The sequence below is a fragment of the Mercenaria mercenaria genome, chromosome 1 (genome assembly GCF_021730395.1).
Source record: "Mercenaria mercenaria strain notata chromosome 1, MADL_Memer_1, whole genome shotgun sequence".
Taxonomy (NCBI): domain Eukaryota; kingdom Metazoa; phylum Mollusca; class Bivalvia; order Venerida; family Veneridae; genus Mercenaria; species Mercenaria mercenaria.
In genome coordinates this window covers 22,708,516-22,728,052 of record NC_069361.1, presented here as the reverse complement: position 1 = coordinate 22,728,052, position 19,537 = coordinate 22,708,516, and the positions used below count along the sequence as shown (strand labels likewise).

The 19,537-nt window shown below is 34.3% G+C and overlaps 2 protein-coding genes across 2 annotated transcripts; both read right to left on the bottom strand.

The window, feature by feature from the left end:
- Window positions 1–494: 494 nt before the first annotated feature.
- On the bottom strand, window positions 495–3,802 carry LOC123543920 (uncharacterized). Its single transcript, XM_045329989.2, has 4 exons — window positions 3,648–3,802; window positions 2,524–2,691; window positions 1,725–1,875; window positions 495–846 (listed from the first exon to the last, which is right to left on the bottom strand). Exons 1-4 carry the CDS (start codon window positions 3,648–3,650, stop codon window positions 764–766), a joined length of 405 nt encoding a protein of 134 aa, XP_045185924.2. The 5' UTR covers window positions 3,651–3,802; the 3' UTR covers window positions 495–763.
- Window positions 3,803–12,180: 8,378 nt separating this feature from the next.
- LOC123543901 (uncharacterized) lies at window positions 12,181–14,891 on the bottom strand. Its single transcript, XM_053542093.1, has 4 exons — window positions 14,758–14,891; window positions 13,822–13,983; window positions 13,359–13,518; window positions 12,181–12,532 (listed from the first exon to the last, which is right to left on the bottom strand). Exons 1-4 carry the CDS (start codon window positions 14,758–14,760, stop codon window positions 12,450–12,452), a joined length of 408 nt encoding a protein of 135 aa, XP_053398068.1. The 5' UTR covers window positions 14,761–14,891; the 3' UTR covers window positions 12,181–12,449.
- Between the last annotated feature and the right edge of the window lie 4,646 nt (window positions 14,892–19,537).

Sequence of the window (19,537 nt, the reverse complement as noted above, 5' to 3'; positions counted from 1 at the left end):
TCATGATCAACATCCGTATTAGGTATTGTCATCCTTGACCAAAGCGTTCTCAAGTTATTGTCCGGAAACCGTTTAATTGTTCCAGGTCACTGTAACCTGGACATTTGACCTACTGATCACACAATCAATAAAGTCATCTGCTGGTTATGACCAACCTTCCTTTCAACATTCATCCAAAGCTCAAGACTTCTTGAGCTATCATCCGGAAACCGATTGGGCCACATACCGACCAACAGATAGACAGACCGACCGACATCTGCAAAACAGTAAACACATCCTTCGAGGGGGGCATTAAAATAGGGTTTCACAACCCATGGGCACGTCCTTTATTACTTATAACATCATTTTCAAAAAGATTGTTGGACACACCTATTCAGTGCGGCTCGAACCCACATAGATGAGGGGCAAATGATTCGAAGTCAGTCACCACGGAGGCCCTACATAAATACTTTCAGCTGATAAATAGCAATGCTATCTATCTAATACAAACACAATTTACTTTAACTTTGTTATAGTCCGTATTTTTTATTGATGATTTATAGCAATATATGGCTAAAAATGAAAATCAAGGAACGATGAAAGTCTATAATAAAATCCTGTTATTTAATAGAAATGGGAACAGTTAAAACAAATGCCTTAAGCGAATAAAAAGAAATGTTATCCTATTTACTACAAACACAATTTATTTTTTTATGTCTGTTTTTGTCTGTAATATTTCTATTGTTTTTGCAAACACAACTTTCACGTAAATTGAGACAGGATATTATTCCTTGCCAGAGTCGGAACATTCAGCTATGAACATAGGTACCAAGGCATAGAATTCTTCTGGCATTACTGATTTGTTATCTGAAAGAAAAAAAGAAACAGGAGATAAAATGAAAGGTTAGTATGATTGTAAAAATATTTAGTTATTATAGTGCCACCGTATTGAAAGGACCGGCCATGTTAACATAATTACTTCCATATTCCAATTATTGATACCAGGTAGCAACTGGTAACTGAAAAACTCCACTTGCCTCTCCAGTAATTATTTCAAGACGGTCGTACACCTGGGTAGAACAGCTGGTGATTCCATCTCATGAAAATTTAACGATCCTTTTGAGGGTTGATCCAATATCGGTAAAGGGCAAGTCAACGAGTTAAACTACTTGGTCATGGTGGTCCCTGTGTCTGCTTATTATAGGCTTTGATTTTTAATTTTGTCCTGGGCCTCAGCTACATGCAATTTTACTCATAATAATGACCCGATAAATAAAGACATTGATAGGTTATTACATAGGAGTTTATTGTTCTTTAAAGCTAAAATGAAAAACAAAAGAATATTGGATGTGTGTAATACAATCTTGACTAGGACTTATAGTGATTTACATTTACAACAGCGTCTATTAAGTAATGCGCCAGCATCTATTTGCCCCGTACTTCAAACCTGTGTCATATTCAACATTCTCCAATCATTGATTAGGCTTTGTCAAGAGGGGTATTTAAGCGTTTGGCGTGCTTAAACATCAACCTTGCTAATCTTTATATTAACAGTATTAGTAATCAGAAACTAAAGTAAATCTTATCATATAGATTTTTCTAAAATTAACCGTTTATTTCTTTCTCTGATCAGTAAACTAAGACAATTCTTGTTATTGGTAAACACTTCAGAATACCTCTATAAAACAATTTTATTATTCTGTTTTACAATTGCTGATGAGGGAAATACTGAGCTTTTTACAAACCTGCCATTAAATCTAAGACAGCCAATACTGCGTCGTTCCCCGCACTAATAGCTAACAGTTCGTCCTTTTCGATTACTCCGTCCTGGTCAATGTCGTAGGTACTGAAATTACAAAGATCACATTGAAGCTGGGCCCTGTAACTTTTTCGACTCTAAAATGAAAAACATGCAGTTTTAATCCAGGTAAAGGAAACTTGCTGTAAATGTGTGTGTGTGTGTGTTCGGGTTTAACGTCTTTTTCAACAATTTTTCAGTCATATAAACGACGGTGTCTACTTGTAGCAGTGAGCACAATGCCCAACTTTATAGTGCTGCCTCACTGAAATATCACGCCGTAGACACGTGGCATGATACCCCACCCAGTCACATTATACTGACACCGGGCTGACCAGTCCTAGCACTATCCCCTTAATGCTGAGCGCCAAGCGAAGAAGCTGCTAGTACCATTTTTTACGTCTTTGGTATGACGCGGCCGGGGATCGAACCCACGACCTCCCGCACTCGAAGCGGACGCTCTACCACTAGGCTACCGAGGCGGTGCTGTAAATGTAGATAAAGACAGTTCTTAGTACAAATGTGCATACATTCAACATGTTATTTAATTTATTTTTAGTTTTAGAAAAGTAAAAACAATTAAGCGCAAACGGCAATACTAAAGCTTATATTTCGGACTGATATCAGTGTCCTAAGTGAAGTTGTTTCAAACCCGCACCGGCATATTTTAATGATTTTATCATATAATGAATAGAGTGGATGTAATTCATATAACGCTGAGCTATCTTTTACAGAAATAGTTCTACCTTTTCAGCATTTGCTTCTTGGCTCCTGGCGATCTTTTCTAAAGTTTGTGACCTGTGACTATTACATGAACCACCTGAACAATTGTTATTGTTGCTAGAACGTCTGTTACAGCCATTTGCGAACCAAACACAAGTGCAAGAAACAAAAACTAGCACGAGTTTGACCTCCTGTAATAGAAATCACATACAAGTGCACATTATTGCCATTTGTTTAGTAAACATTGGCACATATAGTGAAAATATCAATATTTTGGGCCTTTAAATAGCAAAAACAGTGCGTCGAAAGAAACTATATTACAAAGTTGTAAATCTACTTTAAGGCAAATTAATATAATTCTGAATATTTCTAGTTTCTACTTTCAAGCGAAGACATATTAGTATCTTGTTTTCTAAGACCGGAACACTATACTGCTTTTGTGTCTATATGACAATCACAAATACACAATAATAATCTAAAGAATCCTTTTTGCGGAGCATGTTGAGAAGATGAACAAACGATAATGATTGAGTTGAAGCAAAGTTAAAAGTTTTGAAATCAGTGCATATTATATCAAGCATTATTAATTGTGAATTTTAGCTGTTCATTTAACAGCTCACCCCAAGTTAGTTGCCTGGTTTTACAAGCCGGCTGAAATATTAGGATTTTCTTTTCTCGAATGAACGCATAATTTTATTTCGTAAACGAAGTCAATCATTCTGAATATTATTCAAACTGTGCATTTATCTGGAAAATTCTTACATTTAAAATCTCTATCTGTTTAAGGAAAATTGACATTTTCAGACAATCTTAAATTATATCTTTTTTGTTTTCATTATCACAACTCGTATGTTGTTTGATTTCGTGTCAATTATCTGCACAATTATCACGAATAATTGATTTCTAAATGACACAAGTTTGAATTTAATCATAGGCTAAATATAAAATAAGTACATTACATCTGACATGGTAGGTGTTAAATTGTCTTGGCATTCTTTAATACATTTTACGACCCGCATTCGAAATATATTATGGAAACACCTCAGAAAGTTTGTACTTAAATGTTTTGGTGCAAAACGAATATATTTTGCGCCATCTGATTACTACAGTGCGCATGTTTTTACTGAATAAGTTTAGTAAAACTTACCATAACCACTCTTGTTGTCACTGTTTCTATTACTGTATCCTTGACTTTCACCGATATTGGCGTGTAAAGATGGCAGACAGAGCGATTTCTTTAATAGTAACTCATCTTACATCACTTGGTTGTTTTTGCCAACTCATATCTGGTTTTTGCTTTTCTAGGATGTCTATCCTGTTCGGTGAAGAGCATTATCAAACTAAAAAAAAACAGGATATTTCAGTCTGTCATTTGATAGACCCTTGTACTTTACAAACCCGGAGTTTGAATTTCGTAGAACGATTCATATCTATAAAACATCCGATGAGTTGTTCTTACACGAATGTGAAGTTCATATCGCCTTCGTTTTAATAAATTGAGCTACACTAACCAAATAAATAAATAATGTCATTTACAAAAGCATAGAAGAATCTGATCAGTTCATTATAATTAGTTTTGCATTTAAAACTATATTCTAAAACATAACATGAAATTTCGTTAGATAATGAAATGACAGAAGAGTTATGAAAACATTGCCATTATGAGGAAATTCTTCGATTCGGGTAAAAAAGCCAAAAAAAAAAAAAAAAAAAAAAAAAAAAAAAAAACAACAACAAACAAACGAATTATATATGGAAGAACAAACTCGGTATAAGTCGATCTGTATATAGGCTTTAAATGTTCTTTATTTCCATAATACATAATAATGGCTTTTCAACCGGTTCCACCGCCTCGGTACCCTTGATGTTGCGGGTTTTATCCCTAGCCGCGTCATACTAAATGCTTAAGGCTTAGAAATACGCTTTGAGAAACAAAAATCAAACAACACCAAATCTTTTACTGCCGTTTTTACAGGTAATGATCAATAATATTGAGCTGCGCTCTTGTTTTAGGGTTCTGTCAGTAGCGCAGTTGGTCTTATCAGTATAAGGTGGCATGGGATTTGGGAACGTAGGTTTAATTCCCTACAGGTCGCAATATTGATATATCATCATACTAGAAGAAACTACAGCATTAAAATTATTATTGAATATTGTAGCTTCCTTACCATTGAAGTAAACGTCTTTTTCATTTTATCTAATTGTACCGTATTTCAACGTGGAAACTATTTTGACGTTATCCCCATTTTTGCCTTTAAAAAAACGAGATAAAACGAACTTGTGATACAACACTTTAAATGTCTGACAATTGTTCTTTGAAAAAAGTTTAAATCGAACTTTTTAACGCATGAATTGAGGCGAGAATAGCAAATACCTGAAAAACACACACAAAAAAAATTGTCCCTGGTGTAATTAAATAAATTTTATTTATGTATTATATTTTTGTCAAGTTGTTTGAAAAGTTCAAACCAAGGCGAGAATTTCGACGCTATAGATGCATCTCTCTTTATATTGCTTTATTCTTTCGAAACAAAAAGCTCGTAACTGATACTTCCTGTTGTTCAACTGACGTATCACGATATTTAAAATAATTTAAACACGAAAGGAATATCATCTCGGTACATTGTGGCTACCGTAAACGGATCAAAATACTTAAGTACAATTTATAATATGTTCTAAACACTTCAGATAAATTTATTTTATCTTTAGAATAGATGCTAGGAGTAATAATCTCTCCCGAATGTCTTTACATTAAGATTTTCGTAAGATTAAGTTACATCGCAGGATTCTGTTTGCATAAGTGCTTTGTATCTCCTAAACCCCTTGAACGATTTTCATGAAACGTAGGTCAAATGATAACTACTTCATCAAAACGATTTACAGAAGATTTACAATTTTCACTAAAAGGTTTTGATTATGGAATTGTACATGGGAAAATACACGGGTCATACATCACTGATATTGATAGATCTTGTTGAAATAATTTATTTGTTCTTAATTTTGAAGTTCAAAGAAAAAAAGAAGATCTGACAGCAAAGTAGCTGAAGACTTTTAAAAACACCGAGTTTACGTCCAAAAGGATGCTTGATATAGCTAAAAATGCTGATTTTGACTTTCTCTACCATTCTATTTTATTGATTGATCAAAATAAACTAGGACAGTTGTTAAAAGGATTCAAGAGCTGGGTTGCTTGCACCAGTCAGCAAAACTTCATATGAATAGCTATTACGACAAGGCCTCTCCACCTATATAGTATTATCCCCTTGACAGTAGTAAAATCAGACTTATTTCCTTTGATTGAATTTTTAATCAACTACTATTACAAATAGGAAAAATTTGTAATATTCCGAAGGTAATGTTTTTCACATAACTAATCTATCATGTACTAATATATTCGCTAAAAGCGTATACACGATCTTATAGCCATTTAATCTATTTCTAGAAGGTCTACTCCAGTTAAAAGTATGTAATGCATTAGAGCCAATGCTTGTCGAGACGAGTAAAGTGGTCAGGAAGGGCCAAAAACGTTCTCGATATATATATTCCATCTCTTGTTTTGAACATGGAACAAGTTACGGAATGGCCCTTTCGAACTGCAACTTTGGCTACCTGAAACTAATGTTGTACAGAAAATGGCGTTCTTTCTTGTTTGCCTATACCATGCTTTTTTATTTCATTTACACTAAAAATAGTGCACACATATCTCAACATTTCATTCTGAGGCTTCACATACAGATTATATGTGTTTCGGATTATATTGTTTTGAAATATTTAATGACTGGACATGCCACCTTCTGTTGCAGAAGAAACCCGATCACATCTTTTAAAGTCGGAGAACGGATAGTTAATTAGGTATTTAACATAACATGGTTGGAATGATATTCACAAAAGGACACTGAGATAGGAAATGTCAAGAAGCAAACATCTTATAAGTTTCGATTGCCAGTTTTCCCTGTCACGATATATTTTACATGAGAATGGCAAATATATTCAACACACACAATGCATGAAGCATGATGCAGAGAAAGGATGGTTCTCTCAAGGTCACTTCAGGAGCGCATCTTTCGCACCACATCATACATGTACACTTCTCTGCGCATCTCTGCTGCGCATGAAATACTTCGTCGTAGAAGGCAATATTATGTTTCAAATATGTTCATCCGTTACATATAACTGATTGAATAATTCAAACGAAATGTGTTTAGCTTTTTATCCTACTGAAAACAATGTGTCTAACTTCCCATATTCGCTTTTTGATAAAATTTAAGTTTCAGTTCGTTATAATTTTAACAGAGATGGTAATTTTCTTTTGTTTGGAATGTTTGACATTTTTGTGTCTTCTGCAATAAATATATTTTCAATTCAAATTTATTGTTTAGTAATACACTGAACGACATATCTTTGAAATTGTGCCGTATAAACATATACCATTTGATACTTGAAATATTGCTTGTTAATGATATAAACTGCAATCCGGATTTCAACAAGATTCATTGCTTAAAGTCACGATTGCCCTTTACTATTCAACGAAACTAATATCTCAATAAGTATAGAAATTCAACAATATTTGCTCAGCTGGCACGCTTTCTATTCAGTAGACCACAAATAACAACAATTTGTTATTTAGATTGAAAATAAACGTCTCAAGATACGACATTGTAGTTATCTAGTACTTAAATGAAACCTTATTCATATTAGTTCGATTTTAATGAAAGCTTCAAGGCTGTTTGAACCACTCTCGAGCCCGCTTCCTGGAAAAAACTAGTGCTGGTGTCATAGGAGAAGGCGTGGTCGTGACCCCAGTGGGGATTTAATCCACGATCCCCGGGTTATGCGGGCCGACAAATAAACTACTAGACGACCACTATCCCTGTACTTGTATTCTTGTACTAGAAAACAAGACCAACACGACAGGGCCCCCTTGACCAAGTGATTGAAGTCGCTTAGTATATAGCACTTGTTCTTCACCAAAGTGGGTTCCAGCCCATCTCGTGTCACCATATAAGGAAGAGATGTAGGTGGCTTGCGGAGGACCTTTGAAATTTTAGTTGTTTGCTTGAATTAAATAATTATATTGCTCTATTTTGCTCGTATTTTGAGAATACCATTATTTGCATTAGTCTGAGATTAACTCTACCCCGCCAGATCGAATAAAACGCACACTAGTATATCAGAATATTTATTGCGTTCTCTGGGACTAAAACGCGTACTGATCGCGGAACAGTTTTCATTTCTGCCATGATTGTACACATGCATGGCATTTTTAAGGAAAGATATGTACTTATCGACTCTTAAAGTGTCCTTGTGGTTCCAATACATGATCTCCAGGCTAGACCTCCTTGCCCACCGAACTGGCGTTTCCGGTGATTTTTACTATGCCGGCAAAACCTATTTGGCAATCCCGTCACCACCTCCCATGACAGATGACTCTGGTGCTGTCAATGGCCATTAACGATCCGTGATGATAATCAAATACCTTGACAGTTGTTCTCCCTCCATTTCTTATAGTATATCACGATTCAAAAGAAGTTTCGGAAAAAAAAACGTTACGCAACAAAGAGTTAAACTAAATCGGAATTGTTGTTTGGCAGCACTGAAACGTAATGACATCACTTCTGTTTATGTATGTTAATTTCATGAGCTTTGTTTAACCCATTCACTATACGCTTCCATAAGCAAGAATGTGTGCTATAGAGAAATATATTGCGTTTTGCTATTAATCATGTGTTTATTCTATAATTTGGTAAAAAGAGTAAGACAGTCTCGTTACCGCCAAAACAATTCTCCCCGAATCGAGGACAGGACCGCTTCAGTGCACGCCAAACTGCATGTACAGAATTTCTTGCTCAATATTTCTTTGTTAGGCAGAGACAGTTGCTTTAAGTTTCTCTCAAAAACACACACACCCCGCTTAGCTCAGTAGGGAGAGCGTTGGTCTACGGATCGCGGGGCCGCGAGTTCGATCGCCGGGCGGAGTGAATTGTTCTCCGTGACAATTTCATAAAAGACATTGTGTCTGAAATCATTCGTACTCCACCTCTGATAATTCATGTAGGGAAGTTGGCAGTCACTCGCGGAGAACAGGGAACACTGTTTAGTTGAACTGCTCGCCGTTACATGACTGAAATACAGTTGAAAAACGGCGTTAAACCCAAAACATACACACTTTCAAAAACAGACTCAATCAGAAAGATTCTTCCATTATTTTTCTTAATTGCACACTATGCTTCCAAACGATCTTTCTTTTAATATTAAAAAGTGTTTTTATTTACGCCAGATAATGCCTTAAGCAATAAATTGCAAGGTATTTCATGCCGTACGATAAAACATTTTGTGTTTATAGAAGGTTATTTAGAGTTTACCTAAACTTTTTGGACATTTTTAGGATAAAGTGAACCTTCAACTTTTGACTTTTGTTTAACCAACAGTACATGTCTAAAAATAAAGCATGTGGACCTGTACATCTAATAAATCATATCATAGGTTTTAGTTATATATACTTTGATACTTTGTTAAGATAAGATTTTTATTCAAAAATGTCTTTAAAATGTGCTTTCTTAATAGATACCAAAGTCTCTAAGCTGACTTTAGGTCCATTTCGTTCTGAGCAGTCCAGAAAAATAAACAATCTTACGACCCTTTCTTTTACTGGCTCATTGAATTTTCTATGTATATTGTCATGTTTTGCAGGTTTAATAAAATTTCAGCATTTACTTTTATGTGATTTTAAGTGTGCTACAGATGGTATTATTCTTGTATCTAACATGAATACCTTTTGATTTATGTTCAACATTGAAAGTATTACTAGAAAACCTTAAACAAAATGATATGTTGTAGAATGTTTTATGATTTGAAATGAATAAAGAAGGCCAGCTATCAAGTATATTGATGTCTGTAGATCAATTATGATAAAAAGAGACCGGCCATCGCTTCATTGTTCTATCTATTGTATCAAACAGTATCCAGTAGATTACGAAAATGACAGTTAATATTATCAAGGTTAGAACTTGAAAACAGTTCGCGTTTACATTCTATACTTTACATGAACGCTTTGTATCAAACAGTATCCAGTAGATTACGAAAATGACAGTTAATATCATCAAGCTTAGAACTTGAAAAGAGTTCGCGCTTACATTCTATACTTTACATGAACGCTTTGTTAAATTAACTGGCGTAAAATTTTCCGTCCACTTACTTTTCTATCATAACACGGAAAACCGATTTGGTAATGGCATATTAAGTCAAGTTCCACAAGGCTTTAAATTTTATTTTAAGAACTGATAAAACAATTTTCCAATTAGGCGTTAAGCATAAATACGTGTTTAGAAAAACACTACTATCAATACTGCACATGAATTTGTGAGAGTCATAAAGGGAGGTAATCAAAACCAGTGGAGTCAATAAAACTTTCATCTGTGTTCATCAATATTCAAACTGCTAAAAATTGTAGGAAAAATAATAATGGAAAAGGTTTTACAAAAAAAAAAAAACTATTTTTATATTCATGATAAAAAATGTGGAAGCCACGATATAACCAATTGTATTATGAGCTTTAAAATATTTCAAAACGCCTTGCAAAAAGCAATAAATCATCAGCCAAAAGCATCGGGGAGTTGACGCTGTCTCGAGTCATTAATTACGTTATGTTTAGGTAAGATTTTCACGTACAAACGAGTTATAGATCTGCCAGTCGATTTTCATAACTGTTATACCGAGATTCCACAAGTAAAAATTCTATTTGGACGTAGCATAAAAAGGATTTCACCACTAAAGTAGCTGATTAATCGTCATATTACACAAGTTGTCAGTCCCAATAAAATATATGACATGTTTATTTGGCTTGCTGGCCTCAAGGGTAAATTACCGCAGGTCCTGATCCAAAAAACTTTGACTGGAGTGGGGCGCCAGTCTAGAACGAAGACGTCACCGCCAAGGCGTATGGCAAGCGCTGAGAGCGAGTAGGTACTTTAGGACTGCCCATTTCCATTTTTAGGTCTAAATTTTAAGGTAATGGAGGGATTATTCCCCTCTTGAAGGAGGATCAGGGGGCTATCCGCCTGGGAAACTTTTGAAATACAGGTATGAAATGGCCTCTGGTGCGTTTCTGGGTCTAAAGTTTGAGAAAGAAATCATCCCTTTGCCAAAATAGTAGGGTACATCTTTGATGAGTATAGGCCACGGGGAATTGGTGTCACGAGCTCTCGGCCCGGCCATGGATCCGGGCCTGACCGTCAAAAGTTTAAAGCTTCCAACATTTTGAAAATATGAACTAATGTTGCCACCATTTTCAACCCATCGATATGATAATAAATGGATAATGTATGAGTATAAAGAACGTTTATGTCGTTATTATACTGAAGTGCATGTAAAGAAGGTTTAGGGTAGAAACTATATTGTATGTGACAGTTAAATTGTTAATGCAAAAGAGAATTACCTTTGCAGGGACTACATTTACTTTTATTAATGTATATGACCCGATAATAGGATGGTTATTTTAAATGTTTGGTTGAAACTAATTCCAACATATTTTTTGTGTAATAAGTAGGATATAAGGCAATGTAACACAGAAAACAGGTCTTCAAAAGTATTGTGTCACATTTATTGAGATACTGCATCTGGAATTCTGAAGTAGCGTCGGAATACGTATTGTGGTTACTGTATACCATATGCTGTATTGTTGTACTAATGGTATACTATAGCATAAATGTTTGCTTTTCATATCAGACAAAAAGGTATTCTGGATTTCTTGCAAGTACTGGTAGAATACGTTTAGTTGTTCAACATATTTTTAAAAAGCGTCGGGGTATCAAAATCCGGAAAATAGCTGTCAAAATTCAGAATATAGATTTTCTAACCAAATTTATTTATGCATGCATATTTCTAAACAAACTCGTCCATATTGGAGATAACAGGAATTGAACACTAACCATGTGTATCTCAATGTCAATAACAAGGGTACAACATTCAAAGGCACTCGCAAAATAATAATGCAGTCAATGTTACGGCAGATGGGTGGGTTACATGGTAACATCAGTATAAGCGCAAAATTCATACACTCCTGCAGAAAGTGTTTATAAAATGCCTGAACTGCTTTATTGTGTATTGCATTCATTTGAATAAAGAAATTTAAGGAAGCTGCCCTAGATATCACCAATTTGCAGTTTTGTTAGGAATTCTTTTTGGGATTTTTAAAATAACGAAAGATTATAATAAATCACCAATAAAACTTTATGTTGGAAATAAATTAGGGTTGTGACATTATTTCTATTATTTCTAGTAATATTACCGGCCTATAAGTAGATCTTTATATTTATAAGTTTAAAAGGTAAAGTGGTGAAAGTTTATAATAAAATCTTGTTTTATCAAATCATGCGCATTATTCTACCTATCATTAGAAACATATGAAATAAATGCTTTTTTTCTTGGGTTTAATGTGCCACTTAAACAATGATATTCCATACCTTTGGCGGTAAAGAAAGTTCCCCAGGTGTCCCGCCATGCATTATTTCACCATAAGCGGGCACATGGATGGTTTCCTCACATAATGAATTCAACGCCCCGAGAGAGGCTCGAAACCGCATCTATGAGGGTCAAATGATCTTAACCACTCGGCCATGGAGGTCCTACATAAATAACTTTAGCTAAAAAATTCAATGGTTTCCTATCAAAAACAAACAGAATTTACTTTTAAGGTATTTTATTGTCTGTTATTTTTATTGATGAGTTACTAGCAATATACGGCTAAAATGATAATTTAGTAATAGTTAAAGTTTGAAATAAAATACTGTTATATCAGTAAAATGGGAACATTTAAAATAGATACCTAAAGCTAATAAAAGCAATGAGATCCTTTTTATACAAATACAATTTACTTTAATATCTGTTATTGTCCGTAATATTTCTATTATTTTTTTCCAAACACAATTTTCATGTAAATGGACACAGAATGTTATTCCTTGTGGGAGTCGGAACATTCATCTATGAACATAGGTACCAAGGCATAGAATTCATCTCGTGTTACTGCTTTGTTATCTGAAAGAAACAAAAATGAAACATGAGCTCAATTGAATGGCACGTGTGCAAAAAACGTCATTTATTATAATGCCACTGTATTGAAAGGGCCGGCCATGTTTACTTATGAGACACCTACATATATTAAACATTGTTACTTCCTTATTCTAACTAGCTTCCGCTTGTAAACAATTCAACGCTCCTAGTGAGGCTTGAACCAAAATCGGTAAGTGGAAAGTCAACGACCTTAACCACTAGGTCATAGGCTTTTATTTCATAAGTAAATTAAAACATGAAGCTGTCCAAATCTGTATTGTACTTGACATAATTTGTGTTTGTGTCCTGGGTCTAACTGCATGCACTTTTACCAATATTTATGACCCAATAAATAAACAGATAAATATGTCAAAAAGAAAATCAACTGGTGATTACAGAGTTTATAGATATTTAAGGTTAAAATGAAAGCAAACGAATATTTGAAGTACGTAATAAAATCTTGACTCCGGCTTAAAATGATTTACATTTACAACAGCGTGCATTGCATAATGTGCCTGCAAACAATCACTGCATTACTTCAAATCAATGTTGTTATCACCATTTCTCCTACAATAGATTAGGCTTTGTCAGACGTTCGATGTGCTTATCTATATGTGCATATTAATAGTAATTAGTATGTTTAAGCTCATAAAGTTATCTACAATACACCCTGTTCTTCTTTCCTCTGATTATTATACTAAGATATTTTTGTTACGGGTAAACATTGTAGGATACCGTATAAAATAATTCTGTTGTTTTGTTTTGAAACTGCTGATAAAGAAAAAAAGAAAATAGTAACCGATTTACAAACCTTTCATTAAATCTAAGACAGCGAATACTGCGTCGGTTTTCGCACTGGTACTGATTATAGCCAACACTTCGTCCTTTTCGATTACTCCATCCAGGTTGATATCGTACCTATTGAAATTACATAGATCACCTTGAAGCTCAGTTTTGGAACTTTGTCCTTTCTGAAATGAAAAGCATATAGTTTTTATCAAGTTTAAAGAAAATTGTCGAAAAAGTAGATCTTTTTTTTTTTTTTTTTTTTTGGTAAAATGAAATGTGCATCAATTAAAGTTTTGCAGAAAACTCAAAACAGATAAGCGCAAACGGCAGTACTAAAGCTTGTATCTCGGACTTATATCAATGTCCTAAGTGAAGTTGTTTCAAACCCGCACCCGCATATATTACTGATTTTATCATATAATGAATAAAGTGTAGATAATTCATATTATATAACGCTGAACTATCTCTTTTATAAATAGTTCTACCTTTTCAGCATTTCCTTCTTGGCTTCTGGCGTACTTTGTTAGTGACCTGCCACTATTACATGAACCACCTGAACAATTGTTATTGCCGCTTGAACTTCTGTTACAGCCATTTGCAAAGCAAACACAGGCGCAGAAAACAAAAACTAACACGAGTTTGATCTCCTGTAATAGAAATCACATAGAAGTAAACATAATTGCGATTTGTTCAGTAAAAATAGGCACATAAACTGCAATTCTCAATATATTGGGCCTAAATGAAGTACACAATGTGTCATTGGAAACTATTTTACAAAGTAATAAAATGTAAGTAAATCTACTAAAAGGCAAATTAATTTAATTCTGAATATATCTAGTTTCTACTCTCAAGCGTAGACATGTCATTATCTTTTTTCTTAGAACCGAGCATTATACCTCTTCAGTGTCTATATAAAAATAAAAAAACTACATAAAATTTATTAAAAGAATCGTTTTTGCGGACCATGTTGAGTACATAAGCAAACGATAATAATTGAATTGAAGCAAAGATTAAAGTTTTGAAATCAGTGTTGCTTATATCCAGGATAATCAATTTTGAATTTTCTCTGTTCACAGAACAGCTCATCTTAAGCTAGTTACCTGTTTTATACAATCAGGCTAAAATTTCAGAAATCTACAAAATTAATATTGGGAAAAATATTCCATTTAACCATCACTATATTTCGTAAACAAAGTCGACCATTCTGAATATCATTTAAAATGGGCATAAATCTAGAATATTCTTACATTTGAAATCTTCATATCAGTTTAATGAATATTGAATTTTGTCAGACAATCCTTAATCATTTTAAACTAACAAAAGCTAAACAAAAACTTTAACACATTACAACTAACATGGTAGGTCGTAAATTTCCTTGGCATGCTATAAAACTATTACTGAATAATATTAATTTAACTTACCATGATTACTGTTCTTATTGTCACTACTCTTTTCCTGTACTGTAGATTTCACTCTTAGCCTGTAAAGTTAGCAGGCAGAGCGGTTCTTAAATAGTACCTCATCGTACATCACGTGATTTGTTTTTGCAAACTCATGTAAATTTTTTGCTTTTCTAGGATGTCTATCCTGTTCGGTGAAGACCATTCTTTAAAAAAAAACAAATACAGGATATTTCAGTTTGTCATTAGATATGCCCTGTGTAACTGGACTTTATAAACCCGGATTTGGAATTTCGTAGAATAATTAATATCTATAAAACACCCGATGAGTTGTTCAAACATGTACGCAAAGTTTGTATCGCCTACGTTTCAATAGAGTGAGCTGCGCGAACCAAAAAAGGTAAATAATGACATTAACAAAAGCATAGAAGAATATGATAAATTCAACATTTTGCATTCAAAACTACTCTAAAACATAAAATGATATTTCGTTAAATAATGAGATGATAAAAGATTTATAAAAAAAAAAAAAAAAAAAACACATTTCAATTATGAGGAAATGCTTCGGGTTTTTTTAACATATAATGATTTAAAAGTCGATCAGTCATATATAAAGGCTTGAAATTGTTCTTTATTCCTATAATACATAATAATGGCCAATCATGATCAACCGGTTCCACCGCCTCGATAGCCTAGAGGTCATGGGTTCTATCCCTGGTGGCGTCATACCAAAGACTTAAAAATGGTACTAGTAGCTTCATCACTGGGCGCTCAGTATTAAGAGGATTTACTAGGACTGGTCAGCCCGGTGTAAGTATATCATGTGACTGGGTGGTGTATCATGTCACATGTCTACGACATGATCTTCCAGCGATTCAGCACCACAACTGCTAAAAGTAAAAACCATCGTGTGTATGACTTAAATAATGTTTAAAGGTTAACTCCCGCCGTTACATGACTGAAATACTGTCGAAAACGGCGTTAAACCCCCCAAAAAATAACAAACAAACAAATTCAGATATAAGAGTTCCTTTATTTTAACTGTTTAAACATTTTTTTAAAATTTTCGTGGCAATTTGGGCCCAAAAAAATAATTTTCCTACCAAAAAAAAACCCAGTGGGCCCGGGCTACATCGGGTGCCTTTTGGTCTATCATCTAAAAAAAAAAATTAGGTTAAAAAAAAGAATGTGGGTTTGCGAACGAAAGGCGCAGAGGACGCCGATTATAGTACCCCTTACGCATGCCCGGGGAAACTGCCCCGATTTCAGTGCGCACAGTTGCTTTGAAAGTTGTTAATTTTAAAATTTTGGCCCCTTGCGACTTTCCCAAAGATTTTTACCTTGTTTGGAAAATTTTGAAAATTTACAGCAAGATTCCCAAAAATTTTGAGTACAAAAGACAAGCATTTGGTTTTAAGAATCCCCCAATTTTGTTTTTTGGGAAAATTTTTTTTTGGATCAAATCTGCCCTTTTAAAAACCCAACTAGGGGGGCTTTTATTTGTTGGTAAACACATACCCGGTTTTTAAGAATTCGGATATAACTTTTTGGTCTTCGAAAAATTTAATTTCGGAGTTTTCGCCCTAAATTATTTAAGATAAGACATTTGATAGTTTTGTTTTCCCATTTCCACCCAGTGTTACTTAAAAAAATTCGAATTTTTTCTGCCCTTTGTCAGGGCCTTTCCCAACCCCAAGGACGTTTTAGATTGTTTTTTCGGGTTTTTAAACGCAGGGCCCGTACGGCCCCCGTGTTCGTTGCGGCGTTTCCCCAAATTGAGGAAAATTTTTGAAAATCCATTGACGCTGAAGCAAAAATGTGGATCATCTGATTTAAAACCAGGTAAGTTTTTTCCCCCAAAAAAGTATTTTGCTGACATGTAAAAAAAATTTTAAAAATTTTTTTTGATTATTTGACATTTGGGTCAGGGGGGGGCCGGAAATTTTTGATTTTGCCCTTTGCTTGCGTTATTGTCTTTTGATATTTTTCCTTTGCCCGTATAATAGTTAAAATAGTAAATTCTGGTCAAATTTATTGTCTGTACCCCCGCCTTGGTAGATGGGGTTTTACCCAACCGCTTTAAAGGGGCAGGCGGGGTTCGACCCCCGGGCCCGCGCATACCAAAGCCCGAAAAAAAAAAGGTACAAGAAGCTTCCTCGCTTGGCGCTGGGGAAATTAAAGGGGTAGGGGCTAGGACTTTTCAGCCCATGCAGTATAATGTGACGGGTGGGTTAAAGTCACGTGTCAAAGGGGCGTATATTCCAGTGGGGCAGCCTAAAAAGGGTTTGGAAATTGTTTCCACCGTCTTTATTTTAAGAAAAAAATTTTTAAAAAAGGGATTTAAAAAAAAAACACAACCCCTCACTTGTCCTTTACAAGTTTTGGGGGAAAAACCGGGGCAAAAGGGGAAAATTTTTAAAATTGCCCCCCCTTGTGTTTTGGATCATTTAGACTGTGCCAAAACAGGAAATAAATGTAAATATGGCAAAACCATATTTGTTTCCCGAAATTGCCAGTGAAAAAACGGTTGGAAATTAAAAATTTAAGCCTGGAGTGCAGAGTTTTTTTATGAATTTGCTTTTAAACAAACCAAAAATTAAACAAAATGTAAAATTAAAAAAAAAAAACGGTTTGATGAAATGGTTTAAAATTAAGGGGGTTTCCTTTGTCCCAAAAAACCCCAAAGGTTTCCTTGACAGTTTTTTTAAACCCTGCAAAAATATTTTTTTTCCAACATAAAATTTAAAACAAAATTTTTTATTAACTCATTTTTTTTATAAAACAAACAATTTTCAGGTTTAAATTTTTTGGGTATTTGGGGGGCCCGGGAAAACAACGTGACGGAAAAGGATTTCTAAATGCACTAACTCCCCAAGCGGAGTGTAATCCCTTTTGAACGGCTATACTTATCAAAGGTTTTCAAATTTGTTTGTGCTTTCGTCTCAAAAAGAAAAAAAATGGGGTTTAAAAGCTGTGTGTTTTTTAATTTTTTAAATGTTACTATTAAAAAACGGGGGTTTGTAAAAAGTTTTCGAACCACTCACCCTGCATGACGACAGGACCCTGTTTTTTTGGTGCCCCATTACGAGAAAAAAAAAATTTTAAAAAATGATTTTTTTAAATGAACATTTTTAAAAAAATTTAGGGGGGGGGCAATCTTGTTTCTTGAGTAAATGGGGGTTTTTTGGTGGGACGGGAAAACGTTTTACTGGGTTAAATCTGATTCAAATTCGATTCCTAGGTAAAAACCTTTTTAAAATTTTGACAAACTGCTACTCGCTCTCAAAAAAAAAAAATCTCACAAATCGTTTTTTTGATGTTTTTAACTTTCTTTGACCACCCTAAACTCAAACCCCCATTAATTTTTTTGCTAAAACACATAAATTGAACATAATATCTAAATTTGCGGGTTGGGTGATATATCAAAAATAAAAAAATAAAAATTTATGACTTAAATATTAAAACCCCACTGCTTCAAAAACGGTAAAGTCCGTAATTTCCCAAAGGGGGGAAATTTTTTTTTTAAACTGCGGGAAAGGGTCCCTTTTTTAAGGGGCCCGTCGGGAAAGAAAACGCATTTTAAAAAAAGGCGCCCCAATTTAAACCCGGGTTTAATTTTTGATTTTTTACAAAGATTAAAAAGGTTTCAAAATTTTAAAAATCATCCCAACCCTAGTTTTTGGACTTTGACAATTTTGCATCTACCTTTTGTTACATTTCACCCCCTTTTGGGGGGGCCGGGGGTGACCCCATACATGAGATGTCACAGTAAAAACCCATTTATCTTTGTGAAAAAACCCCAAAGGGGAATTAGACTGCTCTTAAAACCCAAAAAATAAAGGGCTAAAAACCAAAAGAAAAACCTTACCCAAGTAAGATTTGGATTGAGTCTTTTCAAAAAGGGGTTGAGGAGGTTTGTCATTATACCCTTTTTTGCAGTATCATGTCACACCAAAATTTTCATGGAAGGGGAAATTTTTAAAGAAGGGAGGCCCTACATTTTAATAGGAGGGTGGGAAAAATTTTTTTGGGAGGTCCATTAATTTGGGCCCTTTTTGAATGACTTTGGCCCACACCTTCAAGGCACCACGGGTTTCATTCGGGTGATGAAAAATTTTGGCCCCATTAAAAAAAGGCGAGAGAAGGAATCCCAACTTGAGGAGAAAATCGGAAGGTCTGCCAGCATTATACGGTGATGGGGTACAGCAGTACTAGGGGTGGGGTTTTTGATAATTTTTTTAAAAGCCGGGGTTAAAGTTTTTGTTTAAAGTCCCCTATCTCTTACTATCAAAGAAAATGACTTGAAATTTAAAACAGTTATTTACTATCAAAGCCCCCCTGAGAAAACACCCCCAAAACCTTGATTTGAATTTTTTTTACAAACAATGTATTGATTTGAAAAATTTAAAACAGTTTTTTAACTAAAAAAAGGGTCAACCCCCAGGAAAAAAACAACCCCCATAAAAAAAAATTGTTTTGGAATTTTGTACTTTTTTCTTAAATTCTTTCAGAATACCCATCTTTTAAATTGAAACAGGGGACTTTATCCAGAATTTCGCACCCGACAAAAATTTTAAACAAAAAGGTTTCGTTTTTTAAATCTAAAAGGGCAAAGAAAGCAGTTTTTAATGTATTAAAAGTAAAAAGTTTTTTTAAATTTCCCTTTCACCCTTTGTTTTGTTTTTTTCTCCATTTAGAATTTGAATTAAAAAATATAAAGGGAAAACAGGATAATCAAGTCCTTTATTAATAAACTTTTAAAATTTATGTTGAAAAAATTCTTCTTAAAAAAGTAAGGGTC

Excerpts from the sequence above, each read along its gene's own strand:
- LOC123543920 (XM_045329989.2), bottom strand. Across the intron at positions 1,876-2,523 it reads AAGAAGCAAATGCTGAAAAG|AGTCGAAAAAGTTACAGGGC; the intron begins GTAGAACTATTT and ends TTTTCATTTTAG. Across the intron at positions 847-1,724 it reads TGTCTTAGATTTAATGGCAG|ATAACAAATCAGTAATGCCA; the intron begins GTTTGTAAAAAG and ends TTTTTCTTTCAG.
- LOC123543901 (XM_053542093.1), bottom strand. Across the intron at positions 13,519-13,821 it reads AAGAAGGAAATGCTGAAAAG|AAAGGACAAAGTTCCAAAAC; the intron begins GTAGAACTATTT and ends TTTTCATTTCAG. Across the intron at positions 12,533-13,358 it reads TGTCTTAGATTTAATGAAAG|ATAACAAAGCAGTAACACGA; the intron begins GTTTGTAAATCG and ends TGTTTCTTTCAG.